Here is a 26,426-nt window from a genome sequence, read left to right as displayed (position 1 = left end):
CAAGCCAGGTGCATGTCTGTGGGGAGAGGACAAACCCATCGACACTGGGTGAAGTCTGGGCACCCAGTCAGCTCATGTGATGTGGCAGCCGCCACCACACCCTTTCCTGTTCACCCTGTGGGCACGGGCAGCCCTGCCAGCTACGGCTGCCCTGAGTAAGGGGAAAGGTAAAAGGATTGCTTTCCAAGATTCTGATAACCCCTAGCACACACCATTACTTGTCAACAGAGGGGTGGTGAGCAGCTCTGGCGTAGTATCTCCCATGTGCCAATGGTCAAATGCCCTCTAATGGGACATTGAGCTCTGGGAACTGCGCCTGACTTTTAGCTGTGTCACAGCCTCATCTCCTGTAAGAGGTAATATTTACTTATGTAAAAAGATACCGGGCATACTTTGTATGGGTGTTCCAAGTTAAAAATTGTCAGTCAGGGCAAACAGACTTTTGGGGTGAACTACAGGAAAGCAAAGTGCATACATTGCATTATTACAGTTCTTTTTCAGAACAAAGAGTGTGACCTGGTGCTCGCCACGGCTGCCAAACACCCATTTCAGCGAGTCTGAAAAAGCACTGCAGTGTGTTTGAGTTCAGTCTTCCTTCAGATACAACCTATTCTCTTTCCTTTCCCTTGGTGAGGTGTTCGTACTATCTTAGTGAGTCAATAAGTTGTGCATTTGAGGAATGCACCTCACAACTGTTAAGGTAAGCATTTCATATGGCTCTGCTGAGTCAAGGAGGCTTAACTGGTTCTTCCCAGCTGACTTAAGAGTTGCAGAAAAGGGCAAAATGAGATATTTAGCCCGAAATATCAATGGGAGGCACTTTCATATGGAGTGGGATCCATATGAATGGGGTTTTTTTGTTATTTTTTAATGGTTCCTGCATGTGAATCTCACTGCAGGATCTGTATCTTGGTCCTTAATTTTGTAGCAGTGTCTAGCCAGGGTATACCTGTACCTGGCAGACGTGAGGCATTCGTAATGGGTTTGGATGCTTGTTCTGTGAAAGCTGCTGTTTACTGGCAGGAATCAACTGCTTCACTTGGGTGAATGTGAGATCACAGTACCGTGGTGGTGCTCTATTGAGAGTACGGAGGAACAAGGAAGTGATTTCTGTATTAAAAAGAAAAATAAATAAATAGGAAAGGGCAGCATTAAGTGTCTTAACAAGCCCGTTCCCACCCCTGCAGGATCCTGCTCCTGGACAGCACCGCTGTGTGTCTGTGGCTTGTGATACAGGCCTCCAGGTGTCTGGAGATCGAAGCAAAGACCCCGCTCCCCCCATAAACCCCTTATAGAGTACAGCCTGGCGCAGGGTGCCCACAGCAAGCACGGTTTAACCCTCGACCCACGCTGCCGGCGGAGCCGGGACTCGAACCGGCGGGCCGCAACTGCGCCAAGGACCCCCTTTAGGTGCCCGCCGCGTTCGCCGAGCGGCGGCGCTCCGGCAGTGGGGCGGGCGGCCGGAAGCGGAAGTGGCGGCGCGGGTCCTGGCGCCGTTGCCGAGCGCCGGGCGGAGGCGCGGGCCCGCGGTGGCGGCTGCGTCCCGTCGCTATGAGCGCGGCCGGGTTGGTGTCTGCCACGCCGCCGGCCCCCGCTCCGCCTGGGGCGCCCGCCAGCGCCATGCCCCCCGGCCCCGAGTACTACGAGGAGGAGGACCTGGAGAGCGCGGAGGAGGAGGACGGCGAGCGGAGCGCTCGGGCCCGCGATTCCGATGAGGGTCGGTAGCGGGGCGGTGAGGGGCTGGGGGAGCCCTGGGGGGGTGCGGGAGAGGGGGGGCTGCGGCCCCTGGGGGCTCTCACCGGGGTGGCGCGTTGGAGGGGACCGGTCGAGGAGGTGCAGGGGGGTGTTTGGTGGAGAGTTGGTCTGGAGCAGCAAGAAAACGCGAAGAAAATGCGGGAAGGGCCTGTTGGATTGCTGGGGTACCCTGTGGAAGAGTGGAAAAGTGAAGCCGATGGAGAGGTGGGATTAGTTTCCCGGGTGAAGGAGAGGCAGTGAGTGAGGGGAGAGCCCTGGGGAGATGGGATTCGGTGTATGGGACCACAGGGCGAAAGCAGTGGAGAAGCCCAGTGCTTGATGCTTGGTTGTATTTCTGTGGCGTGAAGGGAGGAGGCGGTTAAGGTAGCGGAAGGTTTGGGCAGAAGTCAGGGGGAGCGCAAGAGGATGTTGAGAGGAAAGGGGGGGTTTGTAGAAGAACCAGGAAAGCAGTAAAGAGGGAATGGAAGTAAACCCTGGACTGTCCTGGGGTGTAGGATGCATAAAATAACAAGTAAGGGAGATGAAAAAGGACTGTTGGACAGTGCCCGCTGCTCTGTCAGCCAGTCCTCCATCACACCTGGTACTCATGAATCAGGTGCTAGAGCCAAACCTACAGCTCCTTGGGAAAGTTGACAGTGGGGGGCTCTCCTTGCCTGCCCGCACGTAAACTGAGTATGGAAGTCCTTTATAGTGACCTAGACACCTGTGTATCTTTCTTGCAGTTAAAACTCTTTTGTTTTATCATTGGTGTGTTAAGCTTTATCTTAATACATATAAGCTTAAACTGTTTGCTTATACTTTAAGAAAAATCTGAGAAAGGTTTGATTTAAGGGGCTGGTGTGCCCCGTCCATATGTAAGGAATGTAGCTGTAGTTTCGGCTGTACAGCTGTACCCTGCTCACCACAACTCCAGCCTGGAGACACTGACCTCTCCTTGGGGAGGAAAGATAATCAATTATTGGCTACCAACATCTTATAGGTAGAAGCCTGAAAAGGCATAGCAGAAAACTAGCAGTCCCATGCTAGTTTATTTGTTTATAGTTTATATTATCTATTCATAAAATTGGGGGTATCTTTATAGTGGTGCTGGTATTTGTTATGTATAGATGTTGAAGTACTTGCATGTGACATGTGGCTGAGAAGTCAAGTTCAGATCACAGCAAGATTTCTTTAGCGAGACCTTTGTGCTCAACCACAACAGCATCTAGTCATAGTACTTTCATTCAGGTCAAGATGCAGAATTGATTACAGCTGTTTCAGTCATTGTCTTCCATGTATATTATGTCGTGGGTGAAGCTATAGGAAGAAATCTGTGAAATGTTTTTCAGAGTCTTTAGACTGTTTCTCACTCACCTTCGTATGTGTGGGCGTTAATGTAGAACCTGTTGTCTTTAAACAGGGAAGAAATTACCAGACTATCTGAAGCTAAATTTGTTTAGACTTGACGTAAGTAAACATCATTGCAGAACTACCAGAGGATTTACGTATGTTAGCTTGCAGTTGCAGGAAAGAGATGAGACTATTCATTTCATGTCTGAATTCATCTCTCCAGAGGCCTACCTGGTTGTGTATTTGAGGTTAAATTACCTGAGGTTTGGGGAGGTTTTTTGTTTGTTTCTTTGTTTTTTAAGTAATTTACTACTTGTGGGTTGTGTTTTTTTTAAATACTACTTTAGTTTTAACAAGTCATTCTGTACCTCGTTTAGATACTGAGGATGCCAGTGAAACAGACCTGGCAAAACATGAGGAAGAGGACTTTGTAGAAATGAAAGAACAGTAAGTAACCCATTCCTATCAAAAGTAAGCTAATGTTCTGTTTGTTTGGGGTGCTTTTCTGCACAAAACTTTGCAATATTTTGGGCCAAGACTGGGTTTTTTTAAGTGCCTAGTCCAATATAATAGCTAATGAGTCCATATACTTATTTTTTCTCTCTCAGTAACTTTCTCTGTTCTATATTTATTCAAGAAACTTAAATATTGCTGCTGTTTTGGATGAAGAAATAGGTACAAGTTGCTGGGAGCAGCTGAGCTTTGCTGCAAACAAATACTTTTGCAGAGAGATCCTTTAAATAAAATAAGGGATATACTTTATATAAGCCAAGCAAAAAGGGAGATGCCTATTAAAATCTCTTAAACAATAGAATGCTAGTCCTGTCCAAAAGGTGGGCTTTTTGGAGACCTGAAATAGTTCCCCTTGATGTTTAGGTGTATTTGCAGTGCTTAGTGTCCTTGCTTACTGGCAGAGACCTGTTTTTACACAGGTCAGGGAAAACTTGGCCTGTGTTAAAAATAAGAGATATGGTAAAGGAAATGCAAGTTTGCAACAGCGCCAGGAATAGACTATGGGTTTCTTTTTATAATGTCGAGATCCATGTGAGGAAATGCCTTCTGTTTTATAAGTAGGGAACCAATACATAAATATTAAGGCTTGGTAAAGTGGCAGACTGGTTCTATTGTAAAGTTTGTGGCATCTACAGATCTAAATGTCATTTTAGATTTCAATGTCATTTTAGATTTCAGCACTTTAAAAAAATTAAAATCCTATTTTACCCTGAACTGTTCCCGAAATAATTGGTTTAGGTGCATTTTAAAACCAATGGAGTCGCAAGGGTGTTAGACAGAATTATAACCTTTCATTTGAATAATATTCTTTTAGTTGTTTTTCTTTGCTGAAATCCTTCTGGAAAGTTTTTAATTATGTGTAAACATGTTATAACATAAACAGATGGTGAAATAAGCTACGTATGCTTGTTTTTCAAAGTGAAGTTGCATGCTCTCTGTCTTTGCAGGATGTATCAGGACAAACTGGCATCTCTTAAGAGGCAGTTACAACAATTGCAGGAAGGTAAGCTTTGAAGGGGATACTTTTTTTTTTCCCAAACAATTTTCAGCACTTCTCAAAGGTCACAGAAGGATGAGGGTTTTGAAAGGTGTAAGCAGCATCCTTCACTGAATGTCCATGCTCATGCTGCTGCGTGAAAAATGTCAGCCACTTCCCATTGGTTTTCCCTCTGAATACTTGTTAAGCCTCTGTGTACTAAAGCATTTCTTAAAAGTAGTCAGTGTTCTGAAAAAACGGGGAAGGTGCTTATCAAAATAAGCAAACTAGTTCTGTCGCTTTCTGATTTCAGATATTAGTATTCGTGTCTGAAGTGTGTGGGTCCTTGAGAATTTAATACTTGGGATTAAAAAAGTTCCAGTGGGAATCCACAATTTATTTCAACTATGTACTCTTTATTTCAACTAGGTACTCTTCAGGAATATCAGAAAAGAATGAAAAAGTTGGACCAGCAGTACAAAGAAAGGATACGAAATGCAGGTAAGCTGAATTTCTTTCTAAGACACTGCATACAACTTAAAGTTTTTATAACACTTGAAGAAAAATAATGTAATTCTGTCTCCTAAAGAAAAGGAACTTGCTGAAGCAAAGGGTGATTCTGCTTCCAAGGGTATAGTGTAGGCTTGTTTGAGAGTGCACGAAGGGTGATTGAATCTAGCTTGGTTTACACACACACACACCCTGTCACCATTTTTTGCTGACTGTTTACTAAATGTCAATAAACAGGTTTAATCTTCATGTGTGTGAAACAGAGCAAGTAAAAAAAAATAATTTCATTTCGATCTGGCGCCATGCCTATCCTACAGTCTCCCATTTTGGTGTGTTCTTCTGTGCACCTTGTCTGAAACCTTGACGTGCACTGTTTCCTTCAGTTTGCAGGAATAGAAAGTTAGCACTAAGTGCTTTCCTAAAGATCTGTTTTGTGCTCTGGAACAATGAATAGAAAGGGTTTGCTGCTGCTGAAACTGTCATTCTGTATAGCTGCCATACTGAATAGGCTGCCTGTACTTTGTGTTCCGCTCTGTTTCAGGAGTGAAAGCCCAAGTTAATTTTGAAAGTGCTTAGCTCTCAGCCCTTCTGGGGTAGCCTTTATTGTGTTACTGCAGAGAAATGGCTTGGAAATCACATCTGTTTGCTTGCCCTTGCTCGCTCTTGTTTACTTTCCAGTAGGTTCTTATCTTGGATACTGAAGCAGGCCCTTTTCTAGGAGCTATTATGTGGAAATAGGGAATGCAGCTGTTCTTCCTTTAGAAAAGTCGGATGAATCCTGTAGTGCCTGGGCCATTACTCTGAGAAATAAGACAGAGGCAGTGACAATTATATGATGGCTAACGTACTCCATCCTTTGAATAGTATAAATCGTGTCTTTCTACAAGTGCTTGGGATGGTAAAGGATTCTTGAGGAATTTGAGTTGAACTACCTCTTTTTAACAGGAATCTGTCTTCTGAGATGAATGCAGCTCTAGCGTACATAAAATTCTAGCAATAGTGGGTTGTTTTGAAAAAATTAAGACTTAACTGCAACCTTGTTTTTCTGGCTGGCGAAGACCATTGCTGCAGCAACATATTTCTTCCACAGGAGGGCAGATGGTGATAACTTTCAATTTTAAGATTAAAAAAAACCCCAACCCACAACTGCCTAGTACTACAGGAAGAATGGTTTTCTACGTGTACTCTTCCCATGTTTAGGTTTTGGGGTTTGGTGCTTCTTTTGTTGGGGTTTGGTGGTGTTTGGTTTTTTTTTAATTCGAAGGTATTAAAGCAACAGGTTAGGTTTACTTGTATTTGATTACCTCCATGATACTGCTTTCACACTCAATTGCAAACAAAAGGTTTGATTTCTGTTGGGCCGTTATCATCTTTGGTATCTATTTTGTTGGTTTTTAAAATTATTTTAAAAAGGCACAGTAGTACTTTGCTACTACAGTCTTCTCCAAAACATATTCGAAGGCTGTGATCTTTACAGAAGTATTAACTATTTCAGGTTTTGCCAAAGCTTAATAATGCTGGTGAAATACGGTGACCTGAGGACTGATCAGGTGCCTTAGTTTACTTTTCTTGACACTGTCTTGAGTAAAACCTTTGTTTTGGGCATTGTGTCCTCCAGGAAACACAGGAAGGGTCCCATTCTGCTTGATTTCAGGTTGTTAGGAATTGCACAAACATCATTGCACACCCAGAAATCCATTCGCCTCATCCATAGGTCTGACTTGAACTAATTGTTATCGTTAACCTTCAGTGATAGATAAGAATTTCCTTACTTGTTTTCTCAGGCACAAACAGCCTGAAATCAGACACATGTGAGTTGAGCAGATTAATCTTCTAACAGCTGCAGAATTATTTCTGAGCGACTCATTGCTGAAATTCATGATGTTGGCTTAAACAGTGAATTTTTGCCAACCATACATTCAGCTGCATGTTTCAGGCTTCTGTCTGGAAAGTTTGTATGTAATATTAAGTGATTGTACTTAAACCGGAAGAAAGATGGACTGCATGCTTGGTACTGCTGGGAATAGTAGCTAAACTGAATACTACAGAATAATGCTGTGTAAGCTTTGCAAATCAGCCTGACAATCTGTAGAAAAATTCAGTTAACAACGTATTTTTGTGTGGTTTTTTATAGTTACTTTATTTTCAGCATAAAACTGAAGCAAGTAGAGGTTGGATGAGTGTGTATGCTGTTTGGGTCACTGCCTCGCTTGGCTGCAATACTCAATGATTTAAAATGTTAGGCAAATAATTTTGTGCATCTCTGAAGATAATAAATTAAGTTTTTCTTGTCTTTCAGAACTCTTCCTCCAGCTGGAAGTAAGTACTCCCAATTTATCAAAATATATGTTAGATGGAAGAGGTATAAGCCTCCTGTTTCATCAGATAGTGCTTGTACTTGTTTTCCTAGAAGATTTAAAGAATTTTTCTTCTTATAGCTAGTTTTGCTACTTTTGATGTAGTAAAGCTTACTGTTGATATTACTTCTGGACTTTGTCATTAAAGTAGAAATAAAAGAAGTATTTGCTCTTGGGCTGTTCTATGCTAGATGTGCATTTGGCTTGTTTAAAAATGTTATTTAAGGTGATAAATGGTAGTGCTATTTATGAATAGGAAGAACTCTCTGCTAGAGACTTGATATGTTATGCAACATTAAAGTATTTTTTTAAATAAGTAATTCTTTTGCCAGTATAGTACCGCTTGCTTAGTCATTTTTATATTGTTTTCTGTTGATTATGAATATTGATAATCTTTAGGACCGGCTACGATTTTGAACTGAAAAGCTAATCAGTATAGCAGGTGAAAGAAGCTGTTGTGATATCATTAACTTGACTCATTGGTTCCTTAGTTAACTTTCTTGTTCTTTTGATTTGCATTAGACAGATCAGGTGGAAAAAAATTACGTCAAGGAAAAAAAGGCAGCAGCAAAGGAATTTGAAGATAAGAAAATTGAGCTTAAGGAAAATTTGATTGCAGAGTTGGAAGAGAAAAAGAAGATGATTGAGAATGAAAAGCTAACCATGGAATTAACAGGAGGTAAAGACAAGATAGGCATCTGTCATTTGTCTTATCCACTCTGCCACCGCTTGGAAAAAAAGATATAAAGGCAGCAGTACTGGTTTGTGTAGCCAGATAGTGTGAAGGCTATAAAGCTTTCCAAATGCCAGGAGATGTAGAACACAAATTGGCGGTCTTTTAATGGAAAAAGCAGTTCGTAATAAAACTCAGTGACCTGAATTATGAACTGGTGAATCAAAATAGTGCCAGTGAAGCAGCAGAGTGGATAGGCTTTCTTATGTGCAAAGAAAGGGCTTCTTTAGTTGCTGTGATTTGGCAATAAAAGTATTGAGATATGCCACAATATTGGCCTAGCCGGCAGTGCCAGCTTGTAATCTGTATCCTTTTTTTGCTCCAGTAATAGGTGGTCAAGAAGTTGAAGGAAGGCACGCAATAAAGGTTGAAATATGTTATGTGTAGCTCGGAAACCTATTTTCTGGCTTTATTTGTGTCCAGACTCTGGAAAATGGACATTAAATGAACAGATTTCTTTCGTGAGACCAGTTGGTACCCTTGGTGCCTTGCCAGTGCTTTGTAGTAATTGACACAGTGGAGCTAAGTAGAAGGGTAATTAATTTCCTCCACAAATTGTGTTGCTGTGATGCTGAACCAAAAGTCTGATTTGATTCTCTCTAAAAGCAGCTCCCTCACTTCATGGACAGATTATGTTGGTTGTGTTGTAGAGGCCTGTCCATGAGTTAGACCTTTGATATCTTTCTTGCATAGTAGCTACAGAAATTATGTAAGCTGATAATTTAATTAGTGTTCAGAATTGAGAATTAAAAGCTGCTTGGATGTATTCAGGAGTGCTCTTGGCTTTGTACAAATGGTTAGGGCTAATCTAGTCTGGAAAACAGCTTGAGCTATGCAGTTTCCCTGACCTGTGAGGTTTTTTTAATTATGAAGTCTAGTCTGGTCTTAGCCTTAACTCTCCTATTGTTATCCTATGCCTATGTCTGTTGGGATGCAGTACTAATCTTGGAAGGAGATTTTTTGTTAGTGGATCAGGATCTGACTTGATCTTACCTTTCGAAATCTGCGTACCAAAGTTCTAGGAGTCTGAAGGAATCCACCTTCTCTGTCAGTGAAACAGCTGTTAACATCAGGATTTGGATTTGCAGAGTTAAAGGGAGACTGAGGAGGGGTAAAAAGAAGTATTTAGTTTATTTGGGGAGTAGATTAATCCTTTTCAGGGAAATAAGTTCCTTTCCCATTGTTGTGTCCTGAAGAGGGGAGCTGTTCCATTAAACACAGCTCTAGGAGAAAGCATGTAAGGAACTGTGGAGAAGAGATCCATTCTGTGTGTGCTAGCCCTCCCTTATCTCCTTCCTTCCCAACTAGCAGAAGTGCACTGTAATTGCTTTAGAAGTAACTGATTTTGTTGTAAACATGTTCTGGAGGCTAAGAAATAAGAATACTGAAGCTGACATTGTTCTTCGGAAGTTCAGCATTTACAAGGATGCAGGTTAGCAGCCTGATGGATAGGCTTGTCTGTCAATGTTGGGAGCATTGCAGCTTCATTGGGTTGCAATAGTTGCCTCCTGTTTCTGGAGCAGTGTTTAGTGGTTCTTAACTGTTAAGCCTCATGCAAGACTGTTTCAGGTTAAATCTGTTGGTGCTTTAGCAGCTTGTCAAAATTACCTTTATAAAGTTTTCAAGAATCTTTCAAGAATCTTGAGGTTCCTCAAATGTTTAACAGTAAATGTAAGACACTCAGACTCTGGGTTTTTTTCTGAAAACTTGTTCAGTGCTGACTTTTAGCTGACTTGTAATTTTAAGATACAGGATGCCAAGATAAAGAGAGAAGAAAATTGTTCTCTCTGCCTTATTCATGTTTTAAGCAATATAGCTAAGAGGTCTGTGACAACTCATTTGAAACTAATTTTTAAAAAGGAGAAAAAGCCTTCTTGGCTTGGCTATGTATCACCTTGAGTAAGTGCCTCAAAACTCTCTTCTGAGGCTCTTGTAAATTGGTCTTAACATAAGCTATTCTTCCCATTTGCTCAACACAGTAAAGTACATTTTTAGTGTCCACAGGGCTGTTAATGTTCAGTGGTTTTCAAATTCAGCCTTGAATGCTAGAGATAAGGTTTCCTTTGGCATACATTCGGTGGGTGGCACTTCATATTGGTTTTTAGAACTTTTATCATAATATTTGTTCCCTTGAGGTGTGGCATGGTCATCCTTGTTCACCTTTTGAGATAAGGAGAAAAGTAATTTCGTGTTTTTCGAACATGCGCAGCTGCTCAAGATTTCAGTGTCTAGAGGGAGCCAGAGGTTTCATAGACTTAAGTGCTACCTAGAATGTGATTCAGATGTACTTAAAGATGAGTGAATATTTCTTAGCCCATAGAAGGAAAGGTGGGATGATGCATTTAGTATTGAAGATGTGGTCTCTTGGTTGCCAGTTCAAGATGTATCTTCATAAATTAAGGAACGCTTTGTGAGAGTTCAGTTAAGGCTACCTGTGGATATTTGTACAAACTGTTGTTTCAGATAATTACTTGGTGATAAGACTTGTTTCAATTTTAAACAGTTTTTCTCTTCCACAGTGCATATGTTACAATTTATTTCCTGTCAACTGCTGCTCTGCATGTTATTAATTAGGTTAATTTCATTAATCGTAATTTGAAACACTTAGAGAATCTGAATTTAAATACTATTTGTGTTTAAAATTACTCCAGCAGACTTGTATCAGTCTTGAATGCAGTAATTATCTGTATTTCTTTGACAAAGCTATTTTTCAAGCTCGAAGATGAGAAAAAAAGCAGTTGATTTGTAGCTGACATTTTACATGCCATTAACTATCCAAGTTTTGTCAGCAAAGAACTCCATGAACTTTGCCTTCTAAATGATCTGTTCAAAAGCAGATAGCATTAGCATTAAAGAAATTTGCCCTGAATCCTTGTAGCCTCATTGTGCTTGTTATCTGTACCTGAAGCAGCTGTAAATGAAAGCTGTAACCATGGCACTGCAATGCTGTTACTAAAGAGTGACCTAGTGTGAATGAGAACTTGTATTTGCTGTCAGCAGTTCCAGGTTGGATGCTGGAAGCTATCACAAAAAACATCCAATTTTCTGTATGAAAGAGGAAGGATTATTTTCCTTGTGCAAGAAGCAGCAGCTTTGTACTCCTTTCCCTCTGGTCTTATCAGCTCTCCAACTTCATTATTCTACAGATTCAATGGAAGTGAAGCCTATTATGACAAGGAAACTGAGGCGACGACCAAATGATCCAGTTCCTATCCCAGACAAGAGGAGGAAACCTGCACCTGATATCCTTTCACAGTCATTGGAGGGCTATTGGAGTTGAAGCCAGCCTGCTACCTGCACCTGTGTTGTTTTGTGCAGAAAGGAAAACGAAATTAGGTGCTAGGATCAGATTTCAATCTAGGCAATAGTGAAGCATGGTTTGTCATACATAATGTGTGATAATACAACACAACCAGTCTTTGGAGATCCCTTGGTACCCTAACTTAAACTTTACAGTGTCATGAGGTAACGCATTTTACTTTTTTTTTCCTCAGTAAAGATAGTTTGAAATACTTCAGGCAATTTTTCTCACAAAGGAGAAACTTTAAAAGAACATTATATATAAATTCTGAGGTAATTGATTCCGTAGATAGTAAATGGCTTTTTACATGAGCCAAAGCTTTTCTCATATCAAAATGTGACAAAACCTTTGCCAGAAAGATCGTATTTGTCGTATCAAACTAGTTTTTACCTTCCTGATAAAGGCTTCAGATCTCTAATCCAGAGAGATCCATAGCATAAGCAAGGAGTGCTAGATTTGTTTTTTAAATAAAAAAAGATTAAAATCCATCTTGGTTTTATGTATCAGGAGAGAGAGAGAAAAAAAATATATGTAATCCTCCTCTACTGCCTTCTTGCATGTTTCTTTTAATTAAAATGTCCCTTGGCTTCTGGAAATACATTTTTAGCTCTTCTGTGATGATAGGCACTTTTTCTATTTGTATATTAAATTCACCTGGAAAGGAAGGCAATGATATTTGCTTTGCAGAGGCTTATTATTAGATTCCAAACTTGTTTGGCTTAGATTAAAAAAAACTTATCTTAGGACTGCTGAGTGACTCACATTTTCTGAAGGCAATATCGAACCTTGAACTTCTAGAGTTCATGCAGGACGGTCACAAGCGTCTCCAGTTTTAATTAACCTCTTTCTGGTTGGAGATTCTGTTCAATCTTCCAGGAAGAAAAATCTATTTATTAGTGCCCCTATCTCAGCCAAAATAAATTAGTTTCATAGTGAACGTGACCTACTAATTGAGCATGATACAGCAGCCACAGTATGAAACTCTGTCTGCCTTTCTTTCCTGGGGAGAGGATTAAAGTTCATCAGAACAAAAATCCTTAAAATGCAGCCTAGCAATTAGTAACTTTAGTTTAATACTTTGCATGCTTTTGATTTAACAGCTGTTTCAAAGAAACACTGTAGATTAAAGCTGGAGAGAGGGTCCACTGCTTTGTCTGGATATTGTTTTTCTTCTGTGTACTTAGGTTTTTCTTGAGCAGAAGTGACAGGGGAACAGTAGATGAAGGGAAGCAGGAAGATCCGATTATGAAACTACACGGAATGACAGCAGAGGTTTAATAAGTGTGTAATACACTAACTTCTGTGTTCTGAGATTTTGGTTTTGTTTTCAGGTGAATGGTAGGCTCTTATTTATCCTCACCCACGCAAGGATGTGTTTTGAGCGTCTGGGTTTATTTTCTGGTTGCTCTTTGAGGGTTTTTTTGTGGAGGTTTTCCCTTTTCTCCCTATTTCTCTATTCCTGCTTACTGAGTTGCAAAATGATGAATTTCTTTTCCTAGGTTTGGGTGGGATTTGGCTTTACCATACAAAATCTGAAGTGAGTCTGTTGTATTTCAGCTTCCCAATTGTTCTCTACAGACATGCAAGATAAAAAGCACTGAAAACACTAGTTTGTTGTTCCCATGAAGTAAATGTCAATGCACTAAAGGTTTTTCATTGATGGTTATGTCTGAGTAAGTTACAATGGTTTTGCACTCTTATTTGCTGCTAAATATGAGGCTCTGTGGAGATAGATCTGTATTAATTTATATAGCAGAAAAAGCTCAAGTGTGACACTAAAGTCTTATGCAACTTTACGGAAACCTTTTGGCTTGCATTTAGTCAAGTGAAATGTCATCGATCTTTTAATTTGTAGCCTTGCTTGTCAAGAGCTTATGGCAACCTTAATTCTTGATACCTCAGCTAAATTATTTGTTGACTGATGAGCAAATAATGGAGGACCTGAGAACGCTGAATAAGGTAGGAATTACTGCTTGATTTGTATTTCTTTGTTTTAAATAGAAAGCTAATGCTTTACCCTGAAGAGAACGGAGCTTTCTGGTTTGTTCCTTTTTGAAATGTGGGAGTATTTCATCCCAGTAGGCTTTCTCAAGTAACACAATAAAAGATTTAGCAAGATGGTGTCTCCTCCCTTTTATTTTAAAAGGTTTAATTAACCAAATTACAATGACTGTCATCTGAAAAGGTTACCTTTTATCTGAACCAAGTGATGAGCTATCTTGAGTTTCTTCCTCCACATGGCTGAACAGATGTTAACATATTTTTCTGTGAGATCACAGGCTGCTTTTGTTTTAGGGGTTAGTGTGGGGTGGTTTTTTTTCAGTTTTCCCCAGTGTTGCAAACTGGCTCGAGTGCATTGTTTACAATTTTTCTAGATTTGATTAACCTATTGCTTTCTTGCTAAATATTAAGGCTTATCTAATTTCTTTGAATAGAGCCTGCTCATTAAGGCATTTGAGGATGGTAGTGGAGCATGTGGGTTTTTTTGTGCCAGCTGTTGAGGCGTCTCTGATGATTGATTTTCCTGTATTTCATGTACCTTAATATATGCTAGGTCATGTTCAAAAATATAGTGTATTAGATAGGTTTGTTTTGTTTTAGTGTATTATCTGAATGCTCTGCAGTTCAGTATGTAGACCTTGTGCATCATGATACTGATTATTTACACCTTTGGTTGTTTATAGCATGCTGTTCTCTTTATGTGTTATGTGTGTTATGCCACTTAGCAGTACATTTAAAAAAAGAAGCATTTAGAGTATGGAAAGCAAGACTATCTGAAATTATTACTGCAGACTTCTATGGCTCATGTCAGATCTTATAACACTTTTTTGCTCTCTTTCCATGTAGCTTAAATCACCCAAGAGACCAGGTGAGTTAACAGTTGCGTTGGAACTCGTTCACAGTCATGCTGTTTGAACAGAGAATTATATTGTAGACTGACTGTATAATTGCTGACTGTGTAATTTGTCTGTATAATTGTTTTGACTGTGTAATTGCTGTTCTTTGTGTAGCTGCTGTGGCAAATGGGTGCTGTGTCAAGTCTCTTCATCTGTTCTGAAGTTTGTCAGGGGTGGGAAGGGAGGCATATGCATCTTTGTCCTATGCCCAAATGTTTCAGCCAATCTGACTGTGTGAAGAGGTCTTCCCATTATATTTAGATGCATCTGGGCACCTTGCCTGCTTGTTGGATAGATGGGGGGATTGAGAACTTATGGCTTTATGCCTTCATCTCTCTAGATGTGTCTGCACGCTTCATTTCAAGGCAGAGTGGAACCAGCTTGCTGAAGTAATTCTGACCCTGCTTTACTATAGATTAGAATTAAAACAAAATCAAGGACATATTATTGTCTATGACCTACCCGTGAACATTTTTTCAGATAAATGTTATATTTCACTGAATATTATAATTTGCATATTCAAGGAAGAGGTTGAATTATTTGTCCCAATAGAGAATATTTTTCTGATGCAAATGCGAGTTTGTAGTTTTCTGTGCTTATTATTTCTGCTTGACATGACCTTATTAATTGTAGTTCTGCAGTCAGATGTGCCGTGGTGTGGTGGACACATGCTGGTCTTTAAACACAGTCTCTCTCCCGTTCTCAGCCTCTCCCTCTTCTCCCGAACACCTCCCAGCTACACCAGCAGAGTCTCCAGCACAGCGCTTTGAAGCCCGGATAGAAGATGGAAAACTCTACTATGATAAGAGATGGTAAGTCCTGGTGAATTTCTCTTGTAATCACTTTGTGTAGTGAGGAGATGGCAGAGAGAAACTGCTTTTGTAAAAGAATTTTAGAACAGAAATGTTTTTCGGCAGAGGTTAGCAACTTCTCCAAGGGTAATCATTGTGTCTTCGGTAAATCAGAAGTCATAATGGAATGTTTAGACCGCATAGACTTTTAGGAGTAACTACTGGCTTAAATAAAAGGAGACTTAAATCTTTTCCATGGAGTCAGTGGTACACACTGTGACACTTGGGAAGCATTTTTGTTAAAGCGAATGTTAAGTAAGAGAGCCAAGAGCAGATGCGGTGTGATGTAGCTGTGAAGCTGGTCAGTCAGGATACAGGTGCCCTGTGATTGCAGGTACAGTGGTGTTGGCAGTGTTCACAGTCCTGCTGTTCAGTTTTGTGGAATGCCAGCCCATTCTTCCACAAGGCGGCAGAAGAAATGTCGTGCACCAGATGAGTAGAATGAAAAATGTTTCTAATAAAGCCAAATAACCTTTAAAGATCAAACGCACATGGGAGAAGCAACTTCAGAATTGCTGATTGAATTTAGCTGTGTTAAGTTTTATGGGCATGTAGCTGTGTAAGCCTCACAAAACACAAGGAAAATATTAAATTCTGCAGAGAGATCTTACTAGGTCTTAAACTTAATCCATGAGGCATACAAAACTGGATAATCAAGGGGGTGATCTAGTACTCCTTGAGCAGAAAGCAATTTACAAGTCATATGCTTACATGTAGCCTACTTTAGTGTTCTAGTGGCTCAAAATAACAAGTGACGGGGTTGTAATTTTATCACGGAAAATGATAGGTGTGAAGTTTTCTACACATCAGCCATCTTGTACAGTTGGTCAGTTTTTCCTTCTGCTAGTCTTCTGACAGTGAAGTTTCATTGAGGGTTCAATGTATGCAGTTCTGATAAAAGCTGCTGCCTGGAGCTTAAACTTCCATGAAGTGTAAAGCAAAATGAGCTGAACAGACCAATTATTTCATAAATTCATGAAGGTTTTTTTTGCTTTTGTAATTTTTTTTTGTGTGAAGTGACTATCCTCTGGGATATATTTATATGAATAAACTGTTCTTCAGAATTTTTAAGCGTGTGGAGTACTGAAGTGTTGCTCAAATTAAAAAAAAAAAAAAAAAAAGAAAAATAAAAAAGATGGAATCAGAAGTAATCTGCCAGTAAAGCTCCCATGAAATTTAAACCTGGGAGAATTTCAGTGAGCCCAGTGAATTACTCAAAAGTACCAGCTCTCTCTGAAAGGTATCTCGTTGGGACACAACACTTAACAGATATTTTCATCTTGCTGAATTCAGTTGTCATGGGGGTCTGACTGTTGTCTTTCCCTTGTTCTTATGCTAGTTTTAAGATAAGTATTGTGCATTTTCTGGCTGTAATAATCCTGCTTAGATTTTTTGATTGATAGTAATAGTACTTGTGCAAAGTAGATGGTATTTTAAAATAATGCAGTAACTCTTGATAGTGGGAGGGTAATTTTTTCTAAGGTGTATTAAGGCTGTAGCTGCTGGCATGCACCAGAAATAATAAACCTGACAGCTCAAGAGTGACTACTTTTTCTGTTTCCTGATGGCAGCCATGAAAGACCATTATCTCAAAATAGTGAATGTTTAAGGCTACTAATGGACTCCCTAAGGTCTCGCAGAGACATTTCACAAACATGTCTCTGAAGCGGAGACTTTTATATAGTGAGTTTCAGACGGATGTGGAATTAGACTTCAGGTTTTTTTTACCCTGAGCCAATTTGCTCCATGCCCCCCTGTCAGATCCTAAAATACAGTTCATTGTAAAACAAACCATCTTTTTGCTTTTAGCTTTGTCTGCATACAACAATGCAGAATGATTTCAATCTTCTGATGGAGATGCAGTTGAAAATCTTGGCCTCTCAGCAAAATGTGGTGTAGCAGAAAGTAGAATTACTTCTGCTTGCCTCACTTGTCAGCATTGTACTGTATTTTACCTACTGCAGAAGCAAGAGTTGTTTGGCACTTTCCTTCTCTTTAAAGCCAACTTAAATTCCGTCACATTCTTCATCTGAAGGATTTTCCTCAGTTCTACCCCTCTGTTCCCTGTGGGTATATAAACTCAGCAAAAGCCTGAGACGTGAGTGTGTAACTGAGATGTACCAGGCTACTGTGCCTTTAGCTGGCTTGTCTCTCTGCATGCGTGGAGCATGGGACAGCTGAGACAAGTCTTCAGTGAAAAAGTGCTGAACTAACTTGTCACCTTGCCTTTTCTGTGCATAGCTAACATAGATTTACTGATGGATGGCAACTTGTGATGTGAAATCCAGGGACTGAAGCCTGCGTTATGTGTGGTGTTAGCTTTGGTATTCACCGATAATCAAAAACTGAAAGAAAGAGCTTTGAGTGGGAAAATTATTTCATTATCTGTGCAGGCACAGATAACACTTGAGAGTTGTCATTTGCAGTGCTATCTTCTGCACTCGGAAGCTTGTGCACTGATTGTATCAAGATCATCAATTCTCCTTGCTTAAGCACGCACAGCATGGTGTGGTAGGACACTTGCTGGACTGAGCTTTTTGTCTTATCTTTGTGAGGTCTGTTTTTTTGTAGTAGCTTATACCATTCTTTGGTATCAATTAATGACATCTGGGTTCAGTAAACTGAGATTTTTGGGCTCGGATCATTGTTGGTATTGCATTGCACTGGCACCCACTGACTGACTTTGTGTTAAAACGAGGGAGAAAGAATAATGGTCGGGCACAAATGTCTAAATGTTGCAGGATTTGGGTTGGGTTTTTTTCACCTCTCCCAGCCTGTTGGTAATTGGTATGTTTGGAAGGCTGAAAGCTGACACTATCATCCTTGTTAACTGGCAGGCAGTGTGAAAATTCTGAGTACGTGAGCCAGTAGGAAGTGATTGTGGGATAAACTATTGGAATACTTCCATATTTACAGTATGGTTATTGTAGAAATAACTGTAAAAATTATGCAAATTCATGTGTTTTGACAAATGGCTGTCAGCCAATCAGACTGCAGGGAGTTGCATACTGGGTAAAACATCTCTGCAGGGATCCTGCAACTTGGCTTGCCCAGTTCAATATGAAGCACGTCGTGATTAGGGTAAAGGTGGAAATACAGTTATGCTTTTATAACTATAAAGCATTTTGGTGCTCTCTTGATTAAGATTCTTTACCTACAGATAACCTGTTTCAGTGTAAGTCTGTCTACAGAACTCTCCGAGCCTGAATAAACAAGGAACTGGGGAGTTTTGTCTAGCACGCTTTGCAGTGCTTACCAGAAACATAGCCTTTGAGGAAGGCAGGATCATAAAATTAAGCAAGAGTTTACAAATTTCAAAATTTTTGCTTGGTTTTATACAAAATGCACTAAGAAACAAATGGATATGCTTAGATATGGCCTCATTATAGCAGTTATATGCAGCTTCTTACAGAGTCAGTTACCCATCACTTTACCATTTTGGGTATTTTCACAAAATAAGACAGTATTAGAAATTTGAGGTCTCTCTTAATACACAGACTGATTGAGTACAATTCACTTTTTTCTTTTTTTTTTGCTGGTGGTGATGCACTGGTAATTGTGTATTGGGGAATGTGAGTAACTTTTGAGTATCTGTGATTTGCCTTGTCATATTTTATCAGGCGTAATATGGAATTGCCTTCTAAAATCTGTCCTGTGTCTGAAATATGAAAGGCTAGTTTGATTAACTCTTGAAATATGGGCTTATTGTTAAATCGGTGTTTTCCTATCTTGTGGCTTGGTGCTCTTGTTTTCACGTAATCCGTGTATAGAATTGAATGGGAATTGAGAGCTTTATGCATTTTGAAGTATCATTTCGAGGCAAAGTGTGTAGTATCAGACCACCCACTGTGTTGTAAAGATGGGGAAGGTGGTGTGGAAAGACAGATTTCTTGCTTGTAGAATCCTAGGCTTATCAGTCTTATTAACATTGGTATTCTCAGTCTTTGGACAACTAATGGTTTCGTGTGTTTCCATTTTTTTAATTTATTTTTTTTTCCCCAGGTACCACAAGAGCCAGGCTATTTACCTGGAGTCTAAAGAGAACACTAAGATCAGCTGTGTGATCAGTTCTGTGGGCGCCAATGAGGTAGTGGGCTGCTTTGTTTTTCATGGGAATGGGAAAAGCCATGGGTCAGCATAGGCAGGTAGATGGCTTTCTAGTAAGGACTAGGAGAAAATCAATATTACTTTCAGAAAAGATGAAGCTGAATCCAAGATAAAACTGGGTTGAGAGATCTCTTCTTGAGATGGGAAGAGACTTGCTCTGTTTCTGAAGAGCAATCCTATATTTTTCAAGTAATAGTTTGATAGGAAAAATGGGGAGAACAGACATGTTGCATCTTATTGGCAAGGCACTCATAAGTTCAATTTCTATTTCAAGAATATACTTGCAGTTATTATAATGTAAAACTTAAACAAAATAAAATCCCACTGGAAATCCAGAAGAGGGTGAGGAAGAATTTTGTCACAAAATTTAGTTGTTATAAAGGAAGAAAGTTCTTCCTGCTAAACCTGAGTGCATGTGCTGTGAAGTAAGCTGGCAGCATTCATCACCTGCTTGTGAGGTAGGGCAGGTGACTCATTTGTCTGAGATTTCCTTGTGGCTAATGATTAAGACTTGGAGAAGCAGGTGAGGAGAGGTGTGTGCCCAAGATTGATGTGAGTATCACTGCGGAATAAGCCTAATGCTTAAGCAGCACATCAGTTGGGCAAAAGGAGCAGTTTATTCTTTGCAGATTCCAGACACTTCCAAGGAAAGAGATGACAGACTTGAATGCACTTCTCTTTAATCAGCCAATAAAGTAACTTTAATTTGTTTTGGCAGCTAAGGGAAAATATTTTATTTTCAACAAAATGAGTTGCATATGGGATATGCTTTGTATCACAACTGTTCCCTTTGCAATAACAGTTGTTATGCTCAATGCTGGTTATTTAGATAAGTAGTAGTAGTGTGCTAATGAGCGCATTAAAAATACAGTCCTGCTAATTTGATTAATGTTATTACTGTTAACTTAGAACATTAAAACCCAATCTTTTGGGACCATCTTAACTGAAACCTGAGGGAAGTGGAATCCGTTAATTATTATTGCATGAATTGCACTTTAAAGTGAGACAACAGATTTTCTTTGGGGTTTGTGGGGGTTTTTTTGAGAGAGGCTGGGGAGGAGGCATGGCACTTGTCTGCCCTGTGATGGTTCATTGCAACAATGTAAAGTCAAAGGAGATAAATACTTGGAAGAATACTGAAATGAGAAGGTGGTTTCTTATACAAGGTGCATGCCTCAGATTTCATCACACATTCAAAAGTGTGGTTGCCAAACTATGATCTTACTGGTTGCTGCTGGAATTTAGAATCTAGAAGGCGGACCTAGATTTGAGGTGTCTTAACTGTAGACTGGAGTCAAACGTTGACAGCATTTCTAAAGGGAGCCAAGTTATTCAATGGAACTTTACTGGAAATATCTGCGCAGAGCGTTTCCCCACCAGCATTTGCATTAATGCTCAAAGTGAAAAGACTTAACTAAGAAACATCAGAGATATTATGGCATACAGTTGCCTTCTTGTGGCTGGGCAAAGCAAGCAGTTAACACTGTTATCGGAAGTATCTTTGTTCATACGAATGTCTAAATTAGTTTCCTTAAACTGGATTTGAGTTTTGTAGTTGGCCATAGGCCTCTAACATGGATTCTGAGCTATGACAATCCCCTTTAAAAAACCAAAAATACCTTCTCAGGCCCAAATTCTTTAAAACTTGGTGATGTGTTTAGACCTAAACAGAATGTATTTCTATTACTTTCAATGTGATTTCCTTGGAAGCTGTGAATCAAATATTGCATTGGTGGAAATCATTGGCCAGGTGCATGGAACCAGTTCAATCATTTGCCTTTTGACAACAATAAACTATTCAGTACATGCAGGAAAGGTTGTTGTTGTTGTGTTGGGGTTTTTCATTATTCCCACGAGTTTATTCAGCAATCTCAGTTTGCTGGAAGTTCGGAAAAGGAGGAAGCTTGTTTTCCTTTCACAGTCTAGGAATAAAAGAAATTCAGAGATGGATTTGGTGTTTCTATTCACCATCTCCTTCGGTTCTTTAGAATTAATAGATGTTACATTCTGATGGCAAAGTATGTTGTATGTCTAAAACATCAGTTTGAAGTTCAGAGTATGTCTTGATGCTTTTATTTTTCTGAACACTGTTGTGGTTTTAATGTTTAAGTAATTTTGCTGTTGTGGTCACTTTAAAACTGAACTTCAGTTTTCTGCCAAATGGAGTTTAACAAAGCACTTAACTTTAGCAAAACTAGTATACCATTCCATCATACTGTGATAGAATGTAAAACTGTACATGTTTATTGTTCAGTGCAGTTGCTCAGAGTTTGTAGATTTTTTAATTCTTTTGGTTATTAAAACATACCAAATTCTTGCAAATATTGCAGTAGAGATATGATTATCACTGTGGATTTTTATTTCTCTAGGGAAATAACTGAAGTACAAATGCAGGCAAATATTAGATTTATTTTATATTGAGGGCTTGTGTTAATAAAGTCAATTTATAATTAAAATAAGAGCTAAATCAGTCTACAGTGTCGGGCCTGTAGCTAGTATGATATCTAAAAAAAAAGTTCTGGATAAATTGCATGCCAACACTAACTTTATAATCCTTTGCATCAGGAAATAAGGTGTTTTGTCCTAAATACTCTAGTACTAAGAGCTGGATAACTCTTATTTTCCATGTGTTTATTTAAATATGTATAAATGCATTAGAACGATAAAATGCAGAAGAGATTTGCTCAGATTTTATTTTTAAAGTACAAGTACTTGCATCTAAACTTCTTGAAAGTGATTTCAAAAATTCTCTTGAGTGTCTGCCTCCATGGCAGCAATTTGTCCTTTGAAATATACTGTATATACGCAAGTTAGGTGAATTCTTCCATGCAGTTGTTTAAAAAAGAGGCCCTTTTATCTTCAGATAAAATTTATTTAATACATTGTGAGAAATGCTTCACAGAACAAAATCAGAATAAGCTTTTCATTTGACTAATACCTGTCTGGGTAAATCCCAGGATAGATAATTTTATGATCTGTGGATCTAGAGAGACTTATTCTTGATTAAGTAAAGCTTAATGCCAGAGTTCTGTTATGATCTGTAGCAGAAGGAAACTTACTTTCTTGATGATGCTTGGAAAGAGTATTATTTTCTTCGTGACTGTTCTGAGCAGGAAGTTAAGGTGGTAAAGTTAGAAACCTTATTTTTGTTTTCCACTCAGGTTGCAAATGCCTAATGTGGGGAGGGAGAAGGGGTTGAGCTAAATCATCTGTGCGCTCTGAGTAACAGAGATGTTCAGATCCAACAATGAGAATACTTGGACTGACTTGTCTGTGTATTGCTTACTGTGGGTTTTCCCTTTTTCTCCCCAATATATCTCCCTGCCGCCTCTTTAATTTTTTTTTCTTCTTTCATGCAGATCTGGGTGAGGAAAACCAGTGACAGCACAAAGATGAGAATCTATCTGGGACAGCTGCAGCGAGGTGTTTTTGTGATTCGTCGACGATCAGCTGCCTGACTGTATGCTCTTCCTTGGTCTTTTTTTTTTTTTTTTTTTTTTTTTTTAAAACTGATAGACAAACCTCTAACAGAGAATGGCAGTCTGTTCACTCATCTTAGCGGCAGAGAACACTTGTCATGACCTCTTAACGAGACAGTTTGTGGCTGGCCACATAATCCCCAGTAGTCCTTAAATCTTTAGTGATACCCAAGCACTGCCCTGGACTATTTCTGGATTCTGCATCAAGCTTCCATATGCTTTCTTTATATTTTGGGTGACTATTTAAGAAGACTTTGCGTCATACTTTTTTCATCATTGTTCTATGATGCATAGATGGGACTCATATGTTGAAAACAACGTAACATTTATGTTTTGAATCAGACCAATGGAAAAAGCTTTGCTTGTCAAGACCTGAGGTTATTCGTTCTTTTTAGTATTGTTTTCCTGTGAGGCTCAGGATGTGGGCAAAAAGGAATTGTTTTTGCCAGGTTTCGGCTGCAGCTGAGAGGTGCGTCTGTAATACCTGGTTTATGACATCGGCTTTATTGGATAAACTCTTTAAAGCCTTGAGCACTGAGGCTTTTTTAAGAAAGTGTGAACAGCTTAGAAACTGCTGAGAATCCAGTTGATTTTAATGTAGTTAAGCAGTCACGCGTGGTTAATCAGAAGCTTCCGTTTCTCTTGACATTAAAAACCCCTTCAATGAACAAGCAAGGAGTATGTCTATTTGCTGAAGTCAATTACCTAAAATAGGCAGATGAGTATAAACCAAAGGTTTAATTAACTGGACTTTCCAGATAGTGAGAATGTATGTATGAGTATAATCACTCATATGTAGGCAGACAAAAGGTAAATTTCACTCCTTACTGATGTTTAGAGTAACAGATTATGCTGGAATCCTGCTGACAGAAGATACTGGGTCTTTTCTATCTTCCATAGAAGTCTGGTACAAAGTAGAAAGCAGCATTGAGGTGATCTTAGTATGTAGCTGAGACTTTCATTCCCTAAAATGTCGTGTGAAGGCTTCCCTTTGAAGGGTATTTTAATTACTGGAGATAACAGTGGGTTTCTACACTTGCCCTCCAATAGCACAAGTGAAAATGTTCAAGTAATGTACTCCCAAAATGTTTAAAGATCTGACTCTGGCAGTCCTTTATTATTACCAAGCTTTTTCTGATGGCTGAAACCACCAATGCCATCTGTGACTGCATTGGCATGAGCTACACTGCGCTGGCAGTGCTGTCAGATCTTAGCGTTTTGTGCAAAAAAACATTGTGCTCATTTTGATTACTGGACAAAAAGTAACAATTTCTGCCTTTATAGTATTTGTCACTTTGAGGCATTTTTTGGTTTTGCTTTTGAACGACCTCCTTGTTGAGCATCGGTTGGGTCTTTCTTTCATCTCTGGATAAGTGGAGTATTTTAAATGACTGTTTCCATTTCTTTTACTTTACTGCAGTTGGGTGGCAGTCACATCCCAATAACTGATGTGTGTACGCTGATCTGGTGTGAGGTGTTATGGCTGAGTTTCTGGGGTGTTGCCTCTGTGGCTGAGACACCTTACCTATTTTTACTGAGTTTAGAGTTTCAACTGGATCTGGAGCTTTGGCAAGGAAAAGAGAAGGTGTCTGTTTCCCACCCCTTGAAAATGTGCCATCTTTGCTGCAGCGTTAGTCAGGTGGAAAGTAGCAGGCTGTGTTTTGTCAAGTTAACAGCATACTTAATATAATTTAGCATTCTCTGCACGTGTGACAGGTTTTTAATGAGGTGATGATGTACCAAACAGGATTTGTCACTGAGCCTTAAAATGAACATCACAGTTCTTCTAATAAAAAGTGCTAAGTAAATAGCAGGATTTATTTCCTACCTATATCATTTTATCAATATGTATGTTTGTGGAAATAGCTGGGAGCTTTGGATCAGTCTTGGGGAAATATCTTGTCATCCTGCTAACAGTAGGTGATCTCTCTGTTTTGGGGTAACTTTAAAGGTATTGGTAGAAGCATGGAAGTGCAGCAGCTCTTTTGGAGCTGGGCATGGCATAGGTGCACATTGTGTAAGCTTCATTATGTAGCTTCAATGCCACGTCTTAGTCTGAATCAACATCTCGCCATCCCTGTTCCTTGGCAGAAACAGGAAAAAAATAGCTGCTTTTGCAGCCAAAAGCCTGGCTTTGCATCAGCTGTGGTCTTACGTTGCAGGTGTTAGGAGGGGAGATGAGGTGGGGTGGGGGACACACTTCAAGTTCACACCCTCATCAGGTGTGAAGAGTCTTCTGGAAGTGACTACCTGTGGGACTGTTACACCATTTCCCTCTTCTGTAACCCCTCTGTGGACACGCAGCTGCTGAGAAAGTTACTGTTGTGATAAGATGGTGAGGTGTTGCAGACAATCAAGGAGTGTGCAAGTCGTAGTGGGAGAAAACAAGCTCAGAAAGAATGAGGACAGTGGGCAGCCAGGGTGGGAAGGAAGAAATCTAACAGTACGGTTGTATTGACTGGGGAGGTGGGTTACATAAACTGATACTTATTCAGGGCAGTATTTCATATGGAAGTTGTCAAAACTTGATCTCAAACTCTTTACTCTTTCACACCGTTCTTGAATCTCCAGGAGGGATGTATGAGATTTGTACAGCTTCCTTCTGTCAGTTCCTTGCTCACTACCAGTTCTCCAGTGCCTCTGGATCAACCTTTGAATGAGAATTTCTGCTTTTGACAGTCCTGAGTAGGGGCTTGGTGCCCTCTTTGCTCAAATTTAGCTGCTACACTGAAGGTATTTTGTTTTAACGCTACTTCATCCTTAGCTTCTTATTTTAATGAAATGGAAGTTTTTCTTGCCGTCGTTGATCACCATAAAAAGTAGATCTCTCTCCTAAAAAAAATAAATACATGAATATTGTATCCTGTTTTTTCAAGCAGGCTGTTCTGTAATGGCCTGTGCCATTTACAAGGCTGGAAATAATAAAAATGCAGTGCCTTACTGTGCACTCAGGGAAGCCGTACAGTTTTTTAATCCTAGAAGGCTGTTCAAAATGTGTTGTGGTAGAAATGAAGATTTCCTGCCACTGGTTGGAAAAATGGAGACAAGTTACTCAAGGAGATGGACAAGGTCTTGCTTAAATTCCAAGATAAAATTGGCTTTTCCGTCTGCTATTTGCCTGTCTAACATCAGTCTTCTGAAGAATTCAAACCGTCAGTGAACAGAAATGGCTTTGCTACAGGTATGAAAAGACTTAATCCTCATTATGAACAGAGTTTAAAGCAAATTTAAGAAATGGTTTTAACTCCCAGTTGTAGTAATTTTAAAGAAAGATGAACCAAAAATAGACTTTATTGAGGGTTAAATTGTAGTCTGCTGTTGACTCAGATTAAGCATTGTTTTTCGTTGCCTCGAGAAATTGACTGTGGTGTTGATCAAGTGTAAAATAAAAAATTCCCCCCTCTCCAGCCATTAGATGTTCAAACGGGTGGGAAGCCAGATCAGTGAACGAACTTCCAGTGGCTTTTTGATAGTATACTCACTGAAAGGTTTTGATAGAGGCTTTTTCCTAGGATGAATGCTAATAAAAGAATTTGTCTTTTTTAGCTCATGTGGTTTGTCTGAAATTCTGTAAAGAGACGAGGTGATTTCATGACAGAAGTCTAGATTGTTGCAATT

General features: G+C 39.6%; 1 protein-coding gene across 1 annotated transcript; it reads left to right on the top strand.

The window, feature by feature from the left end:
* The first annotated feature begins 1,462 nt into the window (after nt 1-1,462).
* On the top strand, nt 1,463-26,353 carry SUDS3 (SDS3 homolog, SIN3A corepressor complex component). The gene is made up of 12 exons (XM_005233214.4): nt 1,463-1,717; nt 3,462-3,531; nt 4,545-4,600; nt 5,003-5,074; nt 7,383-7,402; nt 7,963-8,119; nt 11,320-11,415; nt 13,372-13,433; nt 14,322-14,343; nt 15,078-15,183; nt 19,225-19,309; nt 22,689-26,353. Exons 1-12 carry the CDS (start codon nt 1,552-1,554, stop codon nt 22,785-22,787), a joined length of 1,011 nt encoding a protein of 336 aa, XP_005233271.1. The 5' UTR covers nt 1,463-1,551; the 3' UTR covers nt 22,788-26,353.
* The last annotated feature ends 73 nt before the right edge of the window (nt 26,354-26,426 follow it).

This window comes from Falco peregrinus, chromosome 2 (genome assembly GCF_023634155.1).
Source record: "Falco peregrinus isolate bFalPer1 chromosome 2, bFalPer1.pri, whole genome shotgun sequence".
Taxonomy (NCBI): domain Eukaryota; kingdom Metazoa; phylum Chordata; class Aves; order Falconiformes; family Falconidae; genus Falco; species Falco peregrinus.
This window is presented reverse-complemented; position numbering and strand designations above follow the sequence as displayed.

Coding starts and splice junctions, on each gene's coding strand:
- SUDS3 (XM_005233214.4), top strand. CDS start 1,552: ATGAGCGCGGCCGGGTTGGTGTCTGCCACGCCGCCGGCCCCCGCTCCG. Junction 3,532..4,544: donor TTTGTAGAAATGAAAGAACA/GTAAGTAACCCA, acceptor CTGTCTTTGCAG/GATGTATCAGGACAAACTGG. Junction 5,075..7,382: donor AGAAAGGATACGAAATGCAG/GTAAGCTGAATT, acceptor CTTGTCTTTCAG/AACTCTTCCTCCAGCTGGAA.